Here is a 24,334-nt window from a genome sequence, read left to right on the forward strand (position 1 = left end):
GGGGAAGTTTGCATCATAGATTTAATCCTCCCCCAAGCTTGAGAAATGTTTTCTCCTTCATGATGCCAACAATTATAAATAAAATTCCGATCACGATGAACTAGACGCGTAGGGTAAAACTTCTGATAAATTCCATCTTCATGCAATTCCAGTCCCATGATCCAATATCATCCAATAACATGTACCACATCAATGATTTAGCCTACAAAGATAAAGGGAAAACTTTATTCTTAACTTTGTCTCCAAGCAAGCCTGCAAGCTTAAATAATCCACAAACCTCATCGACATATATCAAGTGATAATCAGGATGAGTTATACCATCATAAGGATTAGCTATCAGTTTCTCTCGCATACCCAAAGGAATCACATAATAAATATTTTCAGTAGGTTTAGTAAGTTGACTAGAAACTTTTACAACTTCCTTTAGAGTCGAATATGTCCCAAACAAGCCACTCAAAGGGTGACCGTTTATAGTAACAAGCAACAGTAAATTTCTGCACGTACCAAAAATCTTTCCTTACTAATTTCCACATGCCAAAGGTGATTCACTCCCCGGCAATGGTGCCAGAAAAGAAACTTAATGACCCACAAGTATAGGGTATCAATCATAGTCCTTTTGATAAGTAATTTTTTAACCCAACGAGGAGTAGAAGGAAATGATATGCAGTTTTCAGCAAGGTATTCTCTACAATTGCTATGAGTAATAGTGGTAGATTATTTTGTAGCAAGATAATTTGTAACAAGTGACAAGTAACAACAGTAGAAAGTGTGCACAAAGGTAAACCAATCCTTTTTATAGCAAAGGACGGGCCTAAAAGTACTCTTATATAAAGCAAACGCTCCCGAGAACATATGGGAATTAGTGTCTAATCATTTTCATCATGTTAAATTGATTCATGTTCGTTACTTTGATAATTTGATATGTGGGTGGACCTGTGCTAAGGTTGTTCTTAGTTGAACAAGCAACCCACTTATGATTACCCCCTCTCGCAAGCATGTGCAACTATGAAAGAAGAATTAACATAGTTCTAACCATAGCATGAAACATGTGGAAACAAATGAGCCCCATCTGAAGCAACACATAAACTCAGGTCTAAGCTTCTATCACTCTCGCAACCCATCATCTACTTGTCACCCGACACTGCCTTCCATTAGGTCCATAACATGGTGAAGTGTCGTGTAGTCGACGTTCACGCAACACCACTAAGAGAAGCAACAACATACACGTCACAAAAATATCGAACGAATACCAACTTCACGTGATTACTTATAACAAGACTTCTCCCATGTCCTCAGGAACAATATTAACTACTCACGCATCATCAACATGTTCATAATCACAGGTGTTATAATGGCAATCTAGGATCTGGACATAATATCTTCCAGCAAGTAATACAGTAAGCATCAACTACGAGATGTAATCAACACTACTAGTAACCCACGGGTACCAATCTGAGGTTTTGAGACAAAGATTGAATACAAGAGATAATCTACGGTCGGAGTTGAGATGGTGCTGGTGAAGATGTTGATGAATATTTGTCCTCCCACGAAGAAGGAAGCCTTGGTGATGACGATGGCTTCAATCTCCTCCTCCCGGAGAGGAATTCCCCTAACAAAATAACTCTCATGGAGAGCAAAATGGCTTCTGCCCAGGTTTCCGCCTCGAGAATATGGCGCTTCATTCATAAAATATGCTTATGATATTTTCTAGGTCAAAACACACCATATAGGACAAGACGTGGTCAGCAGACATGCTCGACCCCCACGAGTCAGCAGGGTGCGACCAGGGGGGGTGGTTGCACCATGTTGGCTCATGGCCAGCAGGTGGCCCCCTATGGTATTTTTCTGCCCCAAAATTCTTATATATTCCATTAAAATTGTCCATGAAATTTCAGGTCATTTGGAGTCTAGTGATTTTTCACCCTTTTTCTTGGTTTTCAAGTCCAGACTTCCAGTTTCTGTCAGTTTCCCCCTTCGTGGTGTATCTTGCATATTCTCGGAGAAAAGGAATAAGAATTGTATAATAATGAGGAATAATGTACAAGAATAACATAAATATCAATAAGAATTCATGATGCATAATGGATGTATCACATCACTCGTTCATCTTCACGAAAAACCTAACGCAGATATAAGTATCACGAAGGATTTCTAGCACCGTTGCCAGGGATTATCACCAACCTACTATAAAGTAAGTTCACACAAAGTATCGTTCACATGTACTTCTTTTTATTTGTTGTTATATTTAGCTTGTTTCATTAAAAACAAAAATACAAAAAAAATTACCTTTGTTGGTTTACATGTTTGTTTGTTAGTTGCTTGCTTGAAATTGCCATGATGTCTAACTTTATCATTGTTAAAGATGATGGAGGAAAAAATTCAAAATAGGAAACATTTGCTGATGAAGTTTTTGCTCTGGGGAAGGGGAATATTCTAGGGAAAAGCATTATCCAAAAATTCTTTAATTGTACGTGTACTTTAGCTTGCAAGGATACTCCAATCCTTAAAACAACCAAAACTTACACTGATGCTATTTCCGCTCTTGTTCTTAAACTTGAAAGAATATTTATGTGTAATCACCCTACTTTGTGAAGGCTTTTATAACAGTTGTCGGTCAAAAACAAACCCTAGGGCTAAGAAGATAGCCACTATTATCCTTATGCATGAATTTGACTATATAGTTAAAGAGGCTCGAGGTATCTTTCATCACTAAAATATGAACCGTGAACATCCTATGATAGATGAAATTTTATATAATGAGGACTATATGATGAGGCATGTGTTCCAAGATAACCATACTTTTATGAAAGTACTAGAAAAGAAGTTTCTCCTATTCATCATATCCAACAAGTTTTCAATGCCATCAACAAACAATATTCTTTGATAGTAAGAGAAAATACAAAAGTTTTTAAGACAAGTAGTATTGATAATGCAAATATATTACTTGATGATGAGCTTCCTCATGAACACACGATCCGACCAAGGATGACAACACTTGAATCATATGAATTATGCCTAGCTAGGGGCATAAAATAATAGCGCTAGCTGGGAGGAAACCCAATAGTTATCTTAAATTTTCTGTATTTACTTTCTATTTGTCTGTGATAACATGATTTTTTTACTCTGTAATGATGTTTTATGTTTAAATTAGTGTTTGCGCCAAGTAAAGCATTTGGGATGATTTGAATGATAGTAGAATTGCTATGGTGCAAAAAACAGAAACTTTAGCGTCGAGTGCAGGATTTCTCTGATTTTACTAGAACATCTTTTTGATCTGAATTTTCTATACAGTATTGTTATACAAATTCCTCACATTTTCCTAATGTTTTAGAATTTTTGGAGTGACACAAGTATGGTACTTAATTATATCGTTACAGATTGTTCTATTTTAGACAGGTTATTTTTGCTTGCATAGTTTGCTTGTTTTGATGATGCCTTGGACTGTATGGGGGGTATAAGTCATGGAGAAGTTAGAATACATTACATAATGTAATAATAAAATATTATTTAATTTATAATAGTACCTAAAGTTTTTTATATGTTTTTTATACTAATGGATCTCACAAATTTTCTGTTGAATTTTGTGGGCTGAAGTTTTGATGTTTTGGGTGTTATCATGATGGATGAATGAATAAGGAGTGGCAAGAGCCTAAGCTTGGGGATACTAAAGGCACCCAAGGTAATATTCCAGGAAGACTAAAGCGTGTAAGCTTGGGGATGCCCTCGAAGGCACCCCCTCTTTCATCTAAATCCATGAGTATGTCACTTCGAGCTATATTTTTATTCATCACATGATATGATTTTGCTTGGAGCGTCATTTGCTTTCGTTTGATTTTTATTTTAGTTTTCCACAATCATTATTCTCTCAAAAAATTCACTTGAGAGATACACGAGATCACCATGATTTATTAGAATACATTATGTGCTTCACTTATATCTTCTGAGCTTAGCAGATTCTCTAGTACTTCACTATATCTTTTAGAGCACGGTGTCATGTAGATTTTCAAGAAATAATTGCACTCTCATTGTTTATTTATATTTATTTGAGAGTTAATAAACATTGATGGTAATTTTTATGGGCTATAAGACTAGTCCAAAAATAATAGGTATTCAATGAGCGCATAATCAAAACCACATGTAGCACATAAAAGATAAATCAAGGTTAATTATATTAATGTGGTAATGTGAAAAGGCATGAGTGCATGATCATTAGTTAATATAGGTATCGTCAATGAGAGGTTGTTAACTTGGTGTTCATCCAAATATTTTTATGGCATGGTGATGATATGTGAGCATACTTATTCCTCACTGAAATCCTAGTGTTTTTTAAGTTGGGCGTGTGTGATACTTAACACCTACCAACCTTTTTCCTAGGTACATGCGAGTAGTGCTTTGCTTCGAGAGAGCTAATAATATCTTGCAATAAGTATGTCAGTTCTATATGAATAATGTGAATCCATGGATATATGTACTCTCACCTCCACATATTTGCTAGCCTCTTTGGTACCCTGCATTGCCCATTCTCACCTCGAGGATCGGTGCAACCTTCGCCGTTGCATCCAAAAGACGTGACATGATATGCTCTATTGAACATAAATGTCATAGATCTTCCTCAAAACAGCCACCATACCTACTATCATGGTATTTCCATAGCCATTCCTAGATATATTGCCATGCAACTTTCATCATCACATCATATGACTTGTACTTCCAATGTAATATTGCTTTGCATGATCAGATAAGCTGACATAATATTCATTGGGGTCTACGTAGGTGCATCACATGCAAATTAAAAATTTCCTACACGTACAACAACCAAGAACTTGTTATGGAGGTGGATCACAGATCATTACCACTAGACATGCAGTGATGTGCAGCGGAAGTAGAGTTGTGGCAGCGTGTCCGGGACTTTCGTCTCCTCCTTGTCCGATCTCCCTCGAACAGAAGATCGTCGGATCCACTCCCTCAATCAGTCAGTCATCGGATCCCACGTACAGGTTCGCTGGAGGGTGCAAGTGCACCACCACTAACGGTATCCGTGCATGTAGGAGGAACACCGTGGGATGGACTGATAGGTCGGGATCACACAGTCGGCGGCGAGTGGAGGTGGCTAGTTGCAACACATGCAACACCCTGATGACGATGCCGAAGCGATCAACTGATTAAGTGTGCGTCACCTCCACTATATGTAGGTATTCGTAGCGGGCTCAACTCTTGGGCCTCGCATGGATCCTAAAGCCCATATGTTCCTTCCCTTCAGCATGCGACCGTTTAGGTTATCATTCACTTGGTCGGGAATCAGATCACATCCATCTCGACTAGTCGATAGAGGCCTCTAGGAAAGCTTGCCGACTCCAAGTGTCCGGTGAAGCTGGTTAGGCGAACCTATACTTTACACTTTTGTTCCCTTTGACACGCGATATATGTTGTCGTGCTCAAGGCGACATGGTCATCCTTCTTGTAGCACGATCTCTTTCTCCTTTCGGTGAATCCAACCACTACTTGAGATTATCTCATACTCCTCATCGCATGGCCATGCTTATCCTTGTCGGATCACCCGAGGGCCCGAGATTATATTTCTCCTGATCAGTGGGGCAAATCCCATCTTGCTCGATCATGTCTCGCGGCATGGGGCTGGACAAGCCCAAAACCTACCTTCATCACTACCGAGTCACGGAGTAGCGTTTGTTCGGCCCAAAGCAGGCCTGTCACCATCCCGAGTACATGCGCCAACTGAGGTCTTAGGACATATAACGTATGTTGTAATAGAGACTCACAGATGACCTATCGTTGTGTCTCGTAGCTGGGTGTGTCCAACTCACACCTTATCTCGACTCGGATCCGACTACGTGTTGAATCGAACGCTACATGGTCAATGAGACCAGACCATCCACTGTGTCATATGCTAGTATGATTGTTTGCGCGTCCACGCAACCCTTTCGACTAGGGACCATTTAAGACAATAACCATACAATGCATAGTCTCACAAACAAGTCACGTACTTCTTAATACACATGAGTGGTAATGTCCAAGGACTATCTTTATTCATAAACACATAGGAAATATCATCATACATGATTGCCTCTAGGGCATATCTCCAACAGTCTCCCATTTGAACTAGAGTCAATCAAATAGACATTGAATGCCCATATCTCTAACATGCCCCTCATGCTTGGGTTGTGGAAGCGGCTTCGTCAATGGATCTCCAACATTTGCATCTGTGTGGATCTTGCATAAATTAGGATCACCATTCTATACGAGCTTTTGTATCAAGTAATATTATCAGTCTATGTGCCTAGTCTGGTGGTGTTGTCTCGTCTCCTTGGCCTGTGTGATGGCTCCTGAATTATCGCAGTAAAGGTACAATGGTTTTGACCAGCCCGGGAACACACCAAGATCTTCTAGGAACTTCCGAATCCAAACACCTTCCTTTGCAGCTTCACAAGTCGCAATGTATTCAGCCTCTATTGTGGAGTCGGACACCGTATCTTGCTTCGAACTCGTCCAGCTCACTGCTCCTCCATTGATGACATACACGAATCTAGTTTGCGATCGACAATCATCCTTCTAAGTTTGGAAACTAGCATCAGCGTTACCCATTATGCATTGCTCATCCTCACCTCCACAAACTAGGAACATCTCTTTAGTCCTTTTAAGGTACTTCAGAATAGCTTTTACCGCTGCAGTGACTCTCACCTGGGTTAGCTTGGTATCTTCTTGTTAAGCTTATTGCATAGGCAACATGAGTCCACGTACATAACATGGCATAAATGATGGATCCTTGTGCGAAGGTATAAGGAATCCTACTCATCTGGTTTTGCTCATGAGAAGTCGTAGGACTCTGAGTCTTGGTTAGCCTTATACCATGTCAGACGAGCAAGAACCCTTTCCATGCCTCACTCATGTTAAACCGCTTCGAAACTTTGTCTATGGACGTGCTCTGGCTTAAGCTGAGCAGCCTCCTCGATCTATCTCTATAGATCTTGATGCCTAAAATGTAAACTTCCTCTCCAAGGTCTTTCATCAAAAACTTGCCATTCAATGATTCCTTGACTGAGTTCATCATCAAAACAACATTTTTGATCAGTAGCATGTCATCCAGATACAAGATCAAGAATACTACCAAGCTTCCACTAGACTTCTTGTAGAAACAATAGTCCTCTTTGTTCTTGATGAAACCAAGGTCAATGATGAATTCATCAAAATGAATATTCCAACTCCAAGTTGCTTGCCTCAATCCATAAATGGATCTTTTGAGATTGAATATTTTACCAGCATTTGTTGGATCGAGAAAAACTTCGGGTTATATCATGTATGAATCCTCTTTTAATTTTCCATGAAGGAAAGTTGTTTTCACATCCATCTGCCATATCTCATAATCGAAATATTAAACTATAGCTAGTATGATCCTTACCTAATTCAGCTTCGCTACTGGCGATTAGCTCTCGTGATGGTCAATTTCTATAACTTGTCCATAACCTTTAGCGCCAAGACGAACTTTGTGGATCTGAACATTTCCATCCACATTGGTTTTCTTCTTGAAGAACCATTTGCAACCAGTGGCTATTACGTGAGGGGGCGGATCAACAAAGTCCGAGGCTTGATTGTCATCCATGGACTTTAACTTGGATCTCATGACCTCCAGCCATGCCTCAGAATCTGAGCTCACCATCGCTTCGGATACGTGGCCGGCTCGTTGCTTTCTAGAAACAACACATCATGCACTTTGTGCAATCCTTCCGACGTCTGTGGTTCCGGTACCGACTGCACTACGGGTTCCCTTACCAACTCCGGTATGATCTCATCACCAGCCTAGTTGTCCCTGAGTGGCTCTCGAATTTCTTAGAGTCGCACTGTTCTCCCACTGGCTACCCGACTGAGAAACTCTCTCTCTAGGAAAACCCCGTTCCGAGCAATAAACACTTTGTTCTCTTCTTGGTTGTATAAGTTCTATCCGAAGTTTTCCTCAGAGTCGCTTGACAAATGATTCCGAACCCCAAATCTTTAGAAAAGACAAACTAGGACTCTGTCAGTCCACATCTCATGTGGTATCTTGTCTACGGATTTTGATGGTACCATGTTAAGTGTGAAAACGGCAATTTCTGGAGCGTATCCCCAAAATGACAAGGGTAAATCTGATTTTCTCATCATTGATCTGGCCATGTCCAACAAGGTTCGATTTCTCTATCCTGACACGCCATTTCTATGTGGCATACCCGGAGGTGTGAGCTGATGTACTATACCTCGGCATTTTAGATGATCATCAAACTCATGGCTCGTGTACTCACCTCCACAATCTGATCACACAAACTTTATCGTCTTGCCGATCTGATTTTGAACCTCATTCTTATAATCTTTGAACTTTTAAAAAATTTCTGACTTGTGCCTCATCAAATTGATATGCCCATATCTACTCAAGTCATTGGTAAAAGTCACCAAGTACTGATAGCCACCTCTCTCCGTTTTTCTCATTGGGCCACACACATCACTCTGTATAAGCTGCAATAGCTTGGACGCCCTTTCACAACTCTTTGCAAAAGGAGACTTATTCATCTTGCCTAGCAATCATGATCTGCATGTCCTGAACGACCCGAAGTCAGACGAAGTTGGGAGTCCATCATCGTGGAGCTTCTTCATGCGTTTTAGACTAATATGTGCAAGCCAGCAATGCCAGAAGTATGTCAAATTTATCTCATTGAGCATACGCCTCTTAACGTTCATGTTATAGACCGGTTTCGTTTCCAGATTCAAAATAAATAGCCCATCTACAATGGGTACGCAGTCATGGAACATTCCATTCAAATAAATTGAACAACCATTATCCTTTCAATTGAATTCATAACATGACTCGTCAAGCATGAGGCAGAAATAATGTTTCGACTAAGTACAGGAATGCAATAACAATTAATCAATTCCAAAATAAATCCAGAAGGAAGTTGGAGCTGCATCGTGCCGACCTCCAGTGTAGCAACTCTTGCTTTGTTGCCGACCAAGATGTCAATCTCGCCTTGTGCCACACGCATAGTTCTTACTAGCCCCTGCATCGAGTCGCAAATATGAACAACCGATCCGGTATCAAATACCAGAGAGCTACTAGCTATGTCAGTAAGGTAAATTCCTATAACATGTGTAACAAGTGTAACTTTACCTGAAGAAGCATCTTCGGCCTTCTTATCATGCCCAGCAAGCCACTTGTTGTAGTTCCTCTTCCAGTGACCAGCTTCCTTGCAATGAAAGAAAATGGTCTTTGAGTTTGGTCTAGACTTCGGCTCAGCGGCGTAGACAACCTTCTCCGTACCCTATGCCTTACCCTTTTTCTGGGACAAACTCTTCTTTGACTTAGCTGAGTTCTGCACCATCAAAACTTCATGCATGCCTTTATTAATATCCTGATGTGCCACCTTGAGAATACCATGCCATTCAGTGAGCTTCTTATCCATGCCATGTATGTGGTAGTTTGAGATCAACGTCCCATAGCTAGCTAGAAGAGAACCCAGAACTGCATAAGTAGCCAGCTCTTCCAAGAGCGAGGGGCCAAAATGATCTAAATCTTGCACGTATACGATCATATTGATTACATGCAGGCTCAGTGGATCACCTTCCTTCAACTTACAATCAATCAAGGATCACCACACATTGAAACTTTCAATCCTAGCCTGCATGTGAAATATGCTCTTGAGACTCTCGATCATATCGAAAGTTGCAATATCTTCGAAACGATGTTCCAAATCGGCCACCATACAAGCTAGCATGAGGCAGCTGATCTCGTTCGATGCATCAACTAGTTTCTGGTAGGCATTGTGGCATTAGCATTATCGGCAAGTACCTTTGGAAGTGGATCCTCTAGAACATCTTCCTTTTTATCATGCTTGAGAACAATTCTCAAATTTCTATACCAGGTGGTAAAGTTTGTTCCATTCAGTTTATCCTTTTCCAGAATTAATTTTAACTCAAAGTTTTGAGCAGGTGGTGCCATTGATCTACAATAGAAAGTATGCTATCACTAAGAAATGTATTTATGTAGAGTAATTAAATCCTTAAATAGAACTACTCCCACTAAAGTCGGCATCCCTCCGCAAACAATCAATAATTCAGGATCCGACTAACACAAGCGACTACTGCGATTTAGCATCACTGCTAGTCAACTTGCCTATCTCGCAAGGAAATCCTTGCCCATCGTATCTCTATACAACTCATGTCGGTCGGGTAGGTTTCTCATACCCCGGCTCCCAACCTTCTTTGCCACAAGGCCCAAAACCGTCTTTATAGCCTTGTCAAGTTAACCTAATGGAGTGCATGTCCATGTCGGACACGAACCCTCCAGATCAAGGACACCTAGTACCACCTCAATTTTATGAGCCCATTGCTAGACGTACTTGACGTGCGAAGGTGGAATATCGGGAATGGTAATGTGCTTGATATTAACAAGGGATCTTTCTATCATTTTAACATGCATAGAAACAAGAAGCCATATCAATCACATATAAACCTAAATATGTGAAATGGTATGGCTCCTTCATAGAGATACTTCCAGGTCGGCTCCAACTCCAATGACTAGGGTGGAACTCCATTTTGTTCGTCACCCCACCTCAAACTTGACTTCTTTCCTCCAACAACCCAAGTAGTAATTAATTTACAGAGAATCACAAGTCGACATGCAGGTCATTATAAAATATAATGACAGCAATTTGGCTCCTGCTGGATGACAATCAATGCACGCAGGTCATCTTACATTACCCAGATGCATCATATACACATGAGCCATACTATTCACATCAAACCTGCAAAACAAACTTATGCATAGAATCGCATTCTACTATTTTGTGTGATCGTGTACAAAATATACCGCACTACGCACACGGTGGTCCGTGCGTTTTTTGAAATCACAAATTGAATCTCTACTCCAATCATGCCGAATCTTCTCATCAGACCGATCTCATCGATCATCGTGAACCCAATTTAGATTTATGTTTCACAGTTAACCTCGATGGCGGAAACCGGTCGATAGGGGTAGGTTGTGTCACGACCTTAATGATTCCGATTGATAGAAAACATAGCATCAACGATCCCGATGTGCACTTGATCTTATCAACCATCCACATAGCTGATCTCATGAACGTCAATAGATCTCATATGCCGCATCCACATATCAAATATGCATCCGATCTAAAACCAAAACCTATAGCATAGGCTTTGATACCACTGTTGGGATCTAGCGTAAGTGCATCGCATGCAAATTAAAATTTTCCTATACGTAGAACAGCCAAGAATATGCTATAGACGTGGATCACAGAACATTACCACTAGACGCGCAGTGTTGTGCAGCGGAAGTAAAGTTCTGGTAGTGTGTCCACGAGTTTTGTCTCCTCCTCGTCCAATCTCCCTCGAATAGCCGATCACCGGATCCACTCCCTCGAACAGCTAGACGTCAGATCCCACGTACAGGTTCGCCAGAGCGGCGCAAGTGCACCACCTCTAATCATATATGCACATGTAGGAGGAACAGTCTGCGGCGGACTGCTAGATCCAGATCACATAGTCGGCGGTGAGTGGAGGTGGCAAGTTGAAACACATGCAAAGACCTAATGGTGGCGCCGAAGCGATCAACTGATTAAGTGTTCCACACCTCCACTATATATAGGCATCCGCCACGGTCTCAACTCTTGGGCCTAGCTTGGATCCTAAAGCCCACATGTTCCTTCCCTTAAGCGTGCGTCCCTTTAGGCTCTCATTCAATTGGTCGCAAGTCACATCACATCTGACTCGACTAGTTAGTAGTGGCCTCTAGCAAAGGTTGTCGACTCCAAGTGTTCAATGAAGTTGGTTAGGCGAACTTGTACTTCACACTTATGTACCCTTTCCCACACGATACATGTTGTCGTGCTCAAGGCGACATGGTCATTCTTGTTGTAGCATGACCCCTTTCTCATTTCGCTTAATCCGACCAACACTTCAGATTATCTCATAATCCTCATCGCATGGCCATGCTTATCCAGGTCGGATAATCGGCGGGGCCCAGATTATATCTCTCCTGACCAAATGCGTAAAGACCATGTTGCTCCAGCATGTCTTACAGCATAGGTCTGGACAAGCCCGAAACCTACCTTTGCAACTATCCAGTCACAGAGTACCATTTGGTCGGCCCAAACTAGGACTGTCACCATCCTAAGTACATTCTCCGACTTAGGTCTTAGGACATAGAACGTATGTTGTGCTAGAGACTCACATATGACCTATCGTTGTGTCTCATAGTTGGGTTTGTCAAACTCAGATCTTATCTCCACTCAGATCGGACTACACATCAAATCCAATCAGATCTTTCTGAGTCCATATTATCCGGATAGAATCCAATGCTACATGGTCAGTGAGACCATACCATCCATCGTGTCATATGCTAGTCTAATTGGTTACGCGTCCACCCAACCCTTTCGATTAGGCACCATTTAGGACAGCAATCATACAATGCATAGTCTCACCACTACTAGAAAAAGGCATGCTAGTGGTGCACCTGTTTTGGCTACTAATGGCGCACTATAGGTGCGCCACTAGCATCACGCCATTAGAATTTTTTACTAATGATGCACCACAGGTGCGTCATTAGTATCTGGTATACTAATGGCGCACCAGGCAGTGCGCCATTAGTATAGCTCATCGTGCGCCATTAGTATGCCTCCCAGGTGTGCCATTAGTATGCCTCCCAGGTGCGCCATTAGTATGCCTCCCAGGTGTGCCATTAGTATAGCTCATGGTGCGCCACATGTTATACTACCAGCTCTAAAAATATTCAATTATTATCCTCACACCCACAAGAAGGTTCAAGATAAACACATATTACACCACAATGAAAATATGTTTATAAACATGCACATACATTGAACGCAAGTTGAAAAACAAATTAACCTAGAGGAAGCATAGTTTTGACCATCTTAACAATCATCTAGAACACACAAGTCACGCTCATGCAGGGACAGTTCCCTTTTCGGTCGAAGCTCATCCAGCAGCCCTCGATGCCACAAGTGTACCCTTCGACGTGCATCGGATGATATCTTGGAGTCCTCTCCTCTCCTGTAGCCTTCTTCAGCTGCTTCGTCGTTTCGGTGTGAACCTCGCGGTGCTGCAGCAGATGCTTGTGCATGAAGAACTTCTTTCCACAGCCATCCACCGGGGAGATGTGGCGCTCATGCAGGGACAGTTCATTCTTCGTGCCGAAGCTCATCGAACAGCCCTCTATGCTGCATGTGTACCCTTCGACGCGCATTGGATCATCTCTTGGAGTCCTCTCCTCTCCTGTGGCTTTCTTCAGTTGCTTCATCGTTTTGGTTCTGGTTATGTGCTTACTTTAGTTACCATTGTTACTAAGAATGAAAACACAGCAATCATATGGCCGATGGGTATTGACTTATCAACTAAAGTAAAAAAATAAGTCACGTACATGATAGCCTAATTCAAGGTCAGTAATAAAAAAGAATATAATCGTGTAATAATTTTCTAAACTAAGATTCATGCTTGTATTTTTTCAGGCGGGTGCACATGGAGAAGACATGCTTGACACGTCCGATATCCTGGCGCATTTGAGTGGAATAAACAACTATAGCTACAACTATAATTATACCATTGAATCATGGATATGATCACCACAACTGCACAAACCAAAGTCTACGTTCTGTTGTGCAACCATAATCCATAGTTTCCCCTTGATCCTAGTAAAATAAGGCTACAACTTTACAAGTTCTGTCACAGAAGAAGTGCTTTTAGTTCAAGTTATTGTAGACTGGTGTATTGCATCAATCTGTTCTCACTTGATGACATTCTTACAGTGAGTGTGATAGTTAGAGTCTCCAGAGCAGTGATTTGTAAATAGAATTGTATCCTTGTCAGAATAAACATTATCAAGAATTACCCAAACTATTTGTCATTCTAAGATCTCCCTACTTGGTGTACATAATAACAATATTGACGGGACAACAAGGCGTCAAAGTAAGGCAACTTTGGATAATGTTAAAAATATGAACAACACTCCAGTACACAGAATCTGTAACATCTGGCCATATGTCAAGAAGATTCACAAATTAGAATCCAATACGTTATAGGAGTAACTAAAATAAGAGTTGCAGCTCACAAACTTCTGACATTTCTAGTATAATCATATATTGTAATCATAAATTGTGAAATGCATCCATTATATAAACTGGCTAGACCATGCATGTGAAATCCTAATTATAAGCTGTTACAAGACAGTGTAAATTTCGTATGTTCCAATGTTGCTTCATCAACACAACTACATTGACAAGATCTAGTATCAAAATAAATTAAAAAATGGGGAAATTTAGAGCTCAGTTTTTGGTTGACATGGTATAAACAAAAAATGATAAAGATGAACTGATTAAAGCGGAAGGTTCCATTTGCACAAATTAGTAGAAACAAGCAAACAGATATAATTGTTTAAGGCATTGCTGAATTAATTGATTATACGTACAGCTGTGGCAGATGTTGTCACAGACTTGAGCCCAGTAGTACAGGCATGAGCCTCTGGAAAACATGGCATATTTTAGGAGGATTACAGCAAACTAACAAGATATATTGGTACACACATAAAGTGGCAGAACAAAAAACATGCCAACGGACCAACCTCATCAACATTTGATCCCTTGGGATGCGCACATGGTCGAAGCGCAGAACACCATTATCCATGCTGTTATACGCCCCACTGCCAAACTTTCCACCAATATCACCGAGAGTAACGCCAGGAAGAGGAGAGTGGTCATCTAAGCTTCGCAACTGCACAATGAAACCTGAAATATGGATGTGCATAAGTTACAGTTCGCAAAGGGAAAGCCCACTTAAGTGTCAACCATAAAATGCAGAATGATTTACCATGTATGCCATAGTCTTTTCCTTCCGTAATGAGACGAGCATAGACAACTGCATGAGTGGAAGATTTGCCCAAGCCGCCAGGCCACCACTGCACATTGGAGAGGGGAAATCATTAACCATGCAAAAGGAGGCCCTTGAGAAATTTCGGATTGCTAAGAAAATATAACTAAGAAAGCAAAATCCTAAAATAAATAAGCAAACTATATAAGCAGGTTTACAAAACGTTACCTTGCTAGAGGTCAGAGTTGGGCTGTGCATTAACAAACTCCTCGGTACTTGGATCAAATGTGGCAGTTGTCTCAAGACCCTAAACATTTGAACCATGCTCAAGTTCAGTCTGAGCATAGCATCCAATTATTTGGAACTTGTACGCCATTGGCAACCACTTCTTCTGTTGCTCTTCAGTCCCTTGCCCTTATATGGCAGGAACAAACATGCCCTGCAAAAGAAGCATCACATTAAGTGTTGTTGCCAATTTGAGAAAATAAGTTAATTTATGTTCCTAGTTGCAGTCATCAAGAGATCAAAGATAATTCAAGCACTCTGAGGACAAACTTATGAAAACTCATACACGAGGCGTTTGGTACAGCCAACAAACTCCCGTGTACTACCAACAGGATTAGCAATACTTGACATTGAACTAGTAAAATGGCAGCGAGAACTCCTGAGAACTGTATTACTCTTATTATAACTAACGTTGTAGCCTACCGATTATACGGATTGATTCTCAGCCATAGAGCAACACGAAGCTGAGCTCATGAACAATTGGGAGCAATGAACAGAAGTACACGAAGGCAGCAATACCTACACAGTGCACAAGCAACAGCCAGGCCCACCATGCCTCCACTGACGATAGCAACCTTCTACGGGCCACCCTACATGTTCAGGGACACAATCAATCGCGCATTAGGAACGAAACCTGAACCAATCTAGCAATCCGCGGGCACCCTGAGCGGGTCGTCTCTCTGAACCCTACAAGGCCACGGCACAAGTGATTCTCGTGGAGAGAGAGAGAGAGTACCTGCGGGTCGGCCGCCCCAGCCGGAGCGCCAGAGAAGGCCCTCGCGGCCGGCCAGATCCGATTCGCGGCGGCAAAGCATCTGTGGTTTGCACGGAGAAGGTGAGGAATGGATGAGATGAAGCAGAATAGATCGTGGATACCTCCCCGCGCGGCCCCTGGTTAGTCTCCTTCCCTTCTCCTCCCCCTCCCTCCCTCTCCCCGGCCAGGTGGTCGGGCTCCCCTCCGGCGTCCGCCATCTTAGTTAGCGGTAGCTGCTGCCGGCGCGTGGGTGGGGTGGTGTGGTTGGAGTCGGAGGGGGCGAGGCGAGAAGCACGAGGTTGGGGAGGGGAGGGACTGGGAGGGGGCGAGGCGAGAAGCAGCGGGCGCGTGACGGGGCGGCGTCGGCAGCGCACGAGCACGCGAGAACGGCGTCGGCACGACGGGGAGCTCTGCACCTAACCCTAGGTCGCCAGCCCCCCTTGGGCCATGGGGACGAGCGGGAGAGGGAGGGAGGGGGGAGGAGAAGGGAAGGAGACTAACCCAGGGGCCGCGCGGGGAGGTACCCGACGCCGTGGAGGAGCGCGTCCGACGAGGCTCGCCGCCGACGAAGCGGCCGCCGCTGGGAGGGAGAGCAGGAGAAGGGGAGGGATACGGGGGAGAGCAAGCTCGACTTGGTCGATACGGGCACACGGGCCGCGCGGGGACTGGTATCGGGATTTTAGCGAGGGTGATAGCAATGGCGCATCCTCAGGGGTGCGCCATTAGTAATCTTTTTTTATAGCAATGACGCACCACCTGAATGGTGCGTCATTAGTAGTTTTGTAAAAGAAAAAAAAATATAGTAGTGACGCACTCGGTGAGTGGTGCGTCATTACTAGTTAAACTAGTAATGGTGCACTCTGCCTCGGTGCGCCATTAGTACTTTTGCAAAAAAAAATTATAGTAGTGACGCACCGAGTGTGTGGTGCGCCATTAGTGTCCATCACACTAATGGCACACCTGCACATGGTGCGACACTGCTATATAGTAGTGGCACGCTACTTGGCTGGTGCGCCATTAGTGTCTATATCATCTATAGCCCTTTTCCTAGTAGTGCACAAACAAGTCATGTACTTGTTAATACATATCAGTGATAATGTCCAAGGACTATCTTTATTCATAAACACATGGGAAATATCATCATAGATGATTTCCTCTAGTGCATATCCCTAACACCTGGTACACTGCTAGAGACATTCCTATAGAGTCAAACTATAGTTGTTCATGTTGACTTGTAAGCAAATAAAAGTGTGATGATCATCATTCTTAGGGCACTATCTCATTGAGTAAAGGATGATGGAGACAATGATTCCCCCACAAGTCGGGATAAGACTCCGGATGAAAAAAAAAGAAAAAATGAAAGAAAAGAAAAAAAGAAAAAAAAAGAAAAAGGAAAATGAAGAAGAAAAAATAAAAAATAAAAATGAAATTAATGAGAGAAAAGAGAGAAGGGACAACGCAACTACCTCTTTTTCCAAACTTGTTCCTCAAAGTGGCACCATGTTCTTCATATGAGGAGTCTCATGTTTTGTCACTTACATATGCTAGTGAAAAAATTTCATTATAGAACTTGGCTTGTATATTTCGATGACGGGCTTTCTCAAATGCCCGAGGTCTTCATGAGCAAGCAACTTGGATGCACAGCCACTTAGCTTCAGTTGAGCTTTCATACCCTTATACCTCTAGTGCATCTGTTGCATGGCAATCCCTGCTCCTCGGATTGACATCTATTAATGGACATCTCCATAGCCTGTTTAAACACCTAGTTGATGCGGGACTTTCTTCTCCACTTTCACCCCTTTGAAACCTACCACCATATTCTATTCCACCTTTATGCTATATCCATCGTTCACGCTCACATATTGAGTGAGTAATAAAAAGCTGAAGCTCGTTAAAAAGTACGATACAAATGCCTAAATTGACACCGTGGTGCTTCACGTTTATATTTATGTGGTCAATACAGGGACATGGTATACTTATATGATAAAATGAATAGGGGGAGAACATTCTTTAAGGATCGTATACTTTGAAACTTGATGATTATGTTGCAATAGATTACTATGTTAATGTTTATTAATTCATCATTTCTCAGTGATCAAACCTGCAATAAATTACATGTTGGGTAGCATGTCATATCAAAAATTCTGTTTTTATCATTTACCTACTCGATGACGAGTAGGAATTAAGCTTGGGGATGCTTATACGTCTCCAATGTATCTATAATTTTTTTTGTTCCATGCTATAATATTATCATTCTAGGATACTTTTTGGGTATTTTTTTACCAATTAATATTCTTTTTTGACCACTAACCTATTAACCCAGTGCCAAGTGCCAGTTGTTGTTTTCTACATGTTTTTGGATTTTTAGGTTAAAGTACCAAACGAAGTCCAATTGCCCTGAAACTTTTTTCTGATTTTTCTACACCAAAAAAGATCTCAAAGCTTTGGGAGTATACCGGGGGCCACACAAGGGAGCCACCACAAAATAGGGCGTGCCCGGGGGTGGCCGCACATTGATGTGTGCTGGGCCCCCGTGCGCCTCCTCACGTCCCATTGCGTTCTATGGATCCTCAAATATCCCAAAAACCCTAGAGACCAACCAGAAACACTTTTTACATCATTGCAAGTCTCTATTCTGTCGTGTGCCCATCTGGAGCCCTGTTTCGGTGTCCTGCCAGAGGGGGGTCCATCACGGCGGACCTCTGAGTCAACCTTGCCGCTCCCATGGTGATGTGTGAGTAGTTTACCATAGGCCTACGGGTCTGTAGTTAGCACATACATAGCTATATCTCTCTCTCTTGATTTTCAATACAATGATCATCGCATCTTCACTTTGATCTATCCGATGTAATCACTTTGTGTGGTGCATTTGTTGCGATCCGATGAATTATGGGTTTATGTTCATATTATTCATGATAAAGATTTGAGTCTTCTCTAAATTCTATTATGATTCTTATTTGCGTGATTATCATACCTTCGTAAATCTCTCCAATCTATTGAAATAGTATGGCCAACTAGATTGATATTTCTTCAATGAGAGGGGTGCGTTTTACTGGATTCAATCTGGCGGAGTCCTATATCCCAATGAAAAAAGGGACAAAGACACGTCTTTGTATTGTTGCCACTAAGGATAAAATGATGGGGTTAATTCATATTGATTGAATTCTCTTTGTATACATCATGTATTCATCTCCAAGCATTACTCTATTTTACTTAATACTCTAGATGCATGTTGGATAGTGGTTGATGTGTGGAGTAATAGTAATATGTTCAGCAAGGAGTCGGCCTATTTGCTTATGGATGTGATGCCCATATACACAATATTGTGGGTGTACTTAAGAACGGGTCCCTTAATACCCTGACTTGTGCACAAACGACAGCGGCCTCCCCACCCGGCAGCACTCTGCCAGAACTTGACACAATTAGCTCAACCACAAACAACAAGGCTAAGCCACAAGCAATCTACCATGCCAGTGAGGAAGACCTGACAAGCCATCGCGCCTAACGGGACTCATCCACATCTCCGTCGCTCCACCTCATCATGTTGATTGTCAATATATGCGAGGTGCCCAGCAGGAAGGCAGTTAGATGAGCCTTGTCACAAGCCTCTCGCAATATTTGGGGACATGCGGTAGGTTTAATGACGTTCGTCCCACGGTATGGCAAGAGAATAAAAGGTAGATGGGTGAACAACACAGAAGGAGAGGCAATCCTTGCCGGGAGACATCTCTAGCGTGACACCTCGCGGTGCATTTAATGCGATTGTCCTAATCCGTCAGGGTTACTACATACAAATGTAGCTCGTGTCAGTTGTTTTGGCAGCTATAGAGCCCACTGTTCAACCCAAACAAAAGACTATTTTATCCACTGTGGTAACCCCTTGCCCTATAGAAGGAGGCCCATGGCTACCTTTAGAAGGATCGACACTTTATCCAGTTGCACGTGTAGCTACGCTCCTCATGCATCCTTGTCGGGTTGCCGCGCACCTTGTAACTTGGACTGCCACCCAAATAATCTTAGAACATGTGACGTAGGGTTTTACGCTCCCGAGCGGCCCGAACCTGTCTAAAACCTCGAGAGCGTACGTGTTTCGTAATGTGATTTGTGCATGTGTGACCCCGCCTGAACCCTAAGGGACCTCATTGATCCCATAGACCGTCGTATACACCCCGACATCTTTGCCACTCCAGGTAGGGGTAATCGCATGTGCGAACCTTCATCAAGTTATGTGTGCCTTCATCAGCATATTCGTCGATGCCCATGGCTCCTAAGAAACCCAAGGGCCCGTCTACGATCGTCCCATCTTCATCTAAGTTGCCATTGCAGGCAGCTACACACGACGTCGACGGGGCCGGCAATTGCGCTCACCATGATGGTGAGCATAGCCACAACACCACATGTAGTTCCGTGAGCCACAACCCGGACTAGTCATTATGGTGGTGCCAGACACACCTACGGCGACCGGGGACAACACCGGAGATGTAGCAACGGATGTGGCAACAATACTTCTATCGTGCCCTTCACAAGATAATCGTGACCCGTGCCCACGGAGCGACGACCCTGGGTGATGTATGGACAAGACCCATGTGCGCTATTCCCAGGGTGCACAGGGCCAAGATTAGTTCCAACTTCCACACGAGGTTATGCAGCATGCAGCGGGACTGGGGAGCATTCGTCCTGGCACAATCGGGAGTAGAAGCGCCACCCGTGCCATACGCCGTTCCATGCCCAAGACTATGGAGGAAGCCCTGTTGCAGGCCCAACTTTTGTTGAACTTCCCGAGCGCGCTGGAGAAGATAGAATACTGGAGGGCGACCATACAAAGCCTGCTAAGCTTCACAAAACGTTACAAGATGAAGGTAGAGGGTCCTTAACAAGCGCGCCACGCGGCTACAACAGGGCCCACTGCCGGACGCAAGGCTCGCGTGGCACCTATGGTGAAGTGGCCCCCACAACAGCAACAACCATCCCGCCGGTCTCATGTGCACGACGAAGTGTCCTATGCGTCGGCGGTCCCACGGCAGAAGCGAGACCAACGTTAGGTTCTGAAGGACAGACGCATGGAGGATGTGCGCACTACTATTGAGAGGCGATAGGAGACACGTCACCAACCAAATGAGCGTGCAGATCGAGTTGTCGAAAAGCCTGCATCTCGGGTGCCCGACAGCCTGCCTTACGAGGTAGATTGCCCCCACATTCACCTATTAGTTGCGGCAAGTGTGCTCTCCCTCCAACCGTCCCTTCAAGCATGAACCGTCGGACAAATATGAGAGCATGGTCAGTCCGTCGGAGTTCCTTGGCATCTATATGATTGCCGTGTAGGCTGCCGAAGGACAAGATGAGATGGTGTTCGCCAACGACCTCCTGCTAGTGCTCAAGCCGAATGTGAGGAGTTTTGTGATGAACTTGCCGGAGAGATCCATTTCCCCTCGGGCAGGCATGTGTAATCAGTTTGTTGGTGCATACCCTGGGGGTCACAAACTCTTGCAGCAGCCCAGCGGCCTACGTGTACTTCCCCAAAAAGATGGTGAATCCCTTCGCAAGTATATCCAAAGATTGAGCTGTGTGCAACACGGCATCCGTGATATGCATCTGGCTACAGTGATTGCTACATTCCACTCAAACATGCGCAACTGGTTGATGCGCGAAGAGATGAGCATCCACAAGGTGCGGGATGTTGTCGAGCTCTAGGCCCTAGCTGACAAGTGTGCACATGCTAAGGAAGGAAGGAGACTCTCCAGGGAGGATGCTAGCATGGAGGTCGACTCCAACAACAAGGACGCACCCGCCTCCAAGGGGAATGGTCAGAAGCGCAACCGGAAGCGCAAGGGCAAATCATTCATTGCTCTGGAAGGATCTGACAAGTCCACTATCGGCAACAATGTTAAGTCTGAGGGGTCCAACAAGGAATCTACCGCATGCTACGGATAAGATGAGGCCGTGGGATGGGAGAAGGCTGGCATGCCATACTGCAAGATCCACCTCACCAAGGGCCATGATATCACTGAGTGCCGCCAAGTATATCAACTTGCAGAAAAGCAGAAGCAAGAGTACGAAAGGCGCAACAAGGAGAAAGGCTAGAGCAGTGTAGGTGGCTCCGACAAGAAGAACCGTGGTGGTTGTACCGGTCGTCGTGGCAAGGCCAAGTAGCAGAAAGATTAGCTTTCTTGGGGCAGAGACAAGAAGTCTAACGATGAAGATGGTGATGAGGACGAAGATGAAGAAGGATCAGAAGGCCAGGAAATCCAAAAGGCAATAGATGCCATGTGCATTGAGGGAGGCGCATCTTTGTGCTCCTCCCACTTGCAACTCAAGCAATGGGTTTGTGAGGTCAACGCGGGAGAACCAGCGGCAGAGGCAAGGAAACCCCTCAAGTGTTCCAACACTCCCATCATCTTTGACGCTGAGGACCACCCTCACTACATCACTATCGTCGGGTGTGTGTCATTGTTGGTGTCACCAAAAATTCTCAACCTCAAGGTCATGAAGATGTTGGTCAATAGTGAGGCCGTCTAGAACTTGATCTTGCCCGATGTCATCAAGCGACTGTAGATCCGCGATTTGGATCTCAAGCTAACAAGGTCCTTCTAGGGTGTTAAGCCAGGAAGATCTCATCCCAAGGGGAAGATCACTCTGTTGTTTTCTTTCTTCAGCGAGCTCAACTTCAGGATTGAAAGAGTTGTTTTTGACATTGAGAAGATGTCACTGCCATACAATGGAATCCTGGGCAAACCGGCGCTGGCAAAGTTCGTGGTGGCGTCTCACCATGCCTACAAGACACTAAAAATGCCAAGGTTGATGAGCGTCATCACCATCCACGCCGACAAGAAAGATGCAGTTCTCTGTGTCGACAAGCTCTTCTGGGAGGCAGTGGCAGTATCTACCAACAAGGTACTTTCTCCTCTCGGCAAAGCTCCCGAGGGATGAAGAACAAGAAACCAAGCAAGAATTCTGGCGATAATTCTGGGAAGCGCCCCATGGTGCTTCATGCCTGTCGACGACTTACTAGAAACCTCTACCACCAAGAGCAAGAAAAACAAGGTGACCGACCATGAGACAAAGCAAGTGGCTGCACGGGAGGACAACGAGGGCGACACTTTCACCATAAGTGCACCGTAGATGGAAAATAGGAAAGCACGTTCATCGCCTTCTGCGGGCAAATGTCGATGTGTTTGCCTGGCAGCCATCTTACATCCTCGGTTTTCCCAGGGAGGTGATTGAGCACCACCTTGTCGTTTGTCCCCATGCACACCCTGTCAAGCACAAGGTGCAGAAGAAAGCTCCAGAGCGGCAGGAATTCATTGCCGACGAAATCAAGAAACTGGAAGCAACTTGTCTAATCAAAGGTGTGCTCCACCCCACGTGGCTGCCGAATCCAGTAGTGGTGCGAAGGCTAATGGGAAATGGAGATTTTGCATCGACTTCACGGATATCAACAAAGCTTATCCAAAGGACCCTTTCCCATTCTCGCGCATCAATCAAATAGTAGACTCAACTGCTTGCTATGACATGTTGTCGTTCCTTGATGCCTACTCTCGCTACCACCAGATCTTCATGTCTGAGTGATAACCCACAAGTATAGGGAATCGTTTGTAGCCCTTTTCGATAAATAAGAGTATTGAACCCAACGAGGAGCTAAAGGTAGAACAAATATTCCCTCAAGTTCTATCGACCACCAATACAACTTGACGCACACATAGCGTTTGCTTCACCTAAAACAAGAATAAAACTAGTAGTACTTTGCGAGATAAAACTAGAAATAAATTGCAAGATAATAAATATGGTAGTGTAGTAGCAAGCTTTTTGTAAGACTAGAGAAGGATTTGTCCCTATGCAATTGACTATGTTAATAGACTGATAGCAAGTTTTTATGTGGGATAGGCCACTGCTAGCATGTCATCCCTTACTTGGAATTCTATGCACTTATGATTGGAACTATTAGCAAGCATCCGCAACTACTAACGTTCATTGAGGCAAAACCCAACCATAGCATTTAGATATGTATTTATCCCCTTCAATCCCGTATGCATCGATTTCTATGTTAAGAAGAAGTATTACGCCGCTCATGCCCTCCAATGCATAGTCCTGTCAACATACAACTAACCATATGGTGTGATCCACCCCCATGCTCATATGATGGGTAGAAAAGGACAGCAACAGATCCACAAGCAAATTAAAACAATCATACCAATTTCACCAATTAGCCCATAGGACAAAACAGATCTACTCAAACATCATAAGATAGCCACATATCATTGGGAAATAGTATGTAGTGTTGAGCGCCATGTTTAAGTAGAGAGTTATAGTGGGTAAGAGATGTTACACCGCTACATAAAGGACGAGAGAGTTGGTGTTGACGGAGGCAAGATTGTTCATGTAGATCGCTGTCACGCTCCTTGCCCTGGTGGCACTCCGGCGCTA

General features: G+C 43.6%; 1 protein-coding gene across 5 annotated transcripts; it reads right to left on the bottom strand.

Annotated features, from left to right (window-relative positions):
- Nucleotides 1–12,771: 12,771 nt before the first annotated feature.
- LOC123448022 (putative peroxisomal acyl-coenzyme A oxidase 1.2) lies at nucleotides 12,772–16,579 on the bottom strand. 5 transcript variants are annotated; one of them, XM_045124784.1, is made up of 7 exons: nucleotides 16,415–16,558; nucleotides 15,896–15,974; nucleotides 15,679–15,749; nucleotides 15,103–15,313; nucleotides 14,875–14,962; nucleotides 14,630–14,792; nucleotides 12,779–13,322 (listed from the first exon to the last, which is right to left on the bottom strand). In XM_045124784.1, the coding sequence occupies exons 4-7, from the start codon at nucleotides 15,217–15,219 to the stop codon at nucleotides 12,938–12,940; spliced, it is 753 nt and encodes a 250-aa protein (XP_044980719.1). In that variant the 5' UTR covers nucleotides 15,220–15,313; nucleotides 15,679–15,749; nucleotides 15,896–15,974; nucleotides 16,415–16,558; the 3' UTR covers nucleotides 12,779–12,937. The 5 variants fall into 5 exon arrangements, with proteins under 5 accessions (XP_044980720.1, XP_044980719.1, XP_044980721.1 ...); XM_045124787.1 differs by lacking the exons at nucleotides 12,779–13,322; nucleotides 15,679–15,749; nucleotides 15,896–15,974 and adding exons at nucleotides 13,897–14,041; nucleotides 14,477–14,529 and having other exon boundaries at nucleotides 16,415–16,579; XM_045124785.1 differs by lacking the exons at nucleotides 15,679–15,749; nucleotides 15,896–15,974 and having other exon boundaries at nucleotides 12,772–13,322; nucleotides 16,415–16,579.
- Nucleotides 16,580–24,334: the final 7,755 nt, after the last annotated feature.

Source organism: Hordeum vulgare, chromosome 4H (genome assembly GCF_904849725.1).
Source record: "Hordeum vulgare subsp. vulgare chromosome 4H, MorexV3_pseudomolecules_assembly, whole genome shotgun sequence".
Classification (NCBI taxonomy): domain Eukaryota; kingdom Viridiplantae; phylum Streptophyta; class Magnoliopsida; order Poales; family Poaceae; genus Hordeum; species Hordeum vulgare.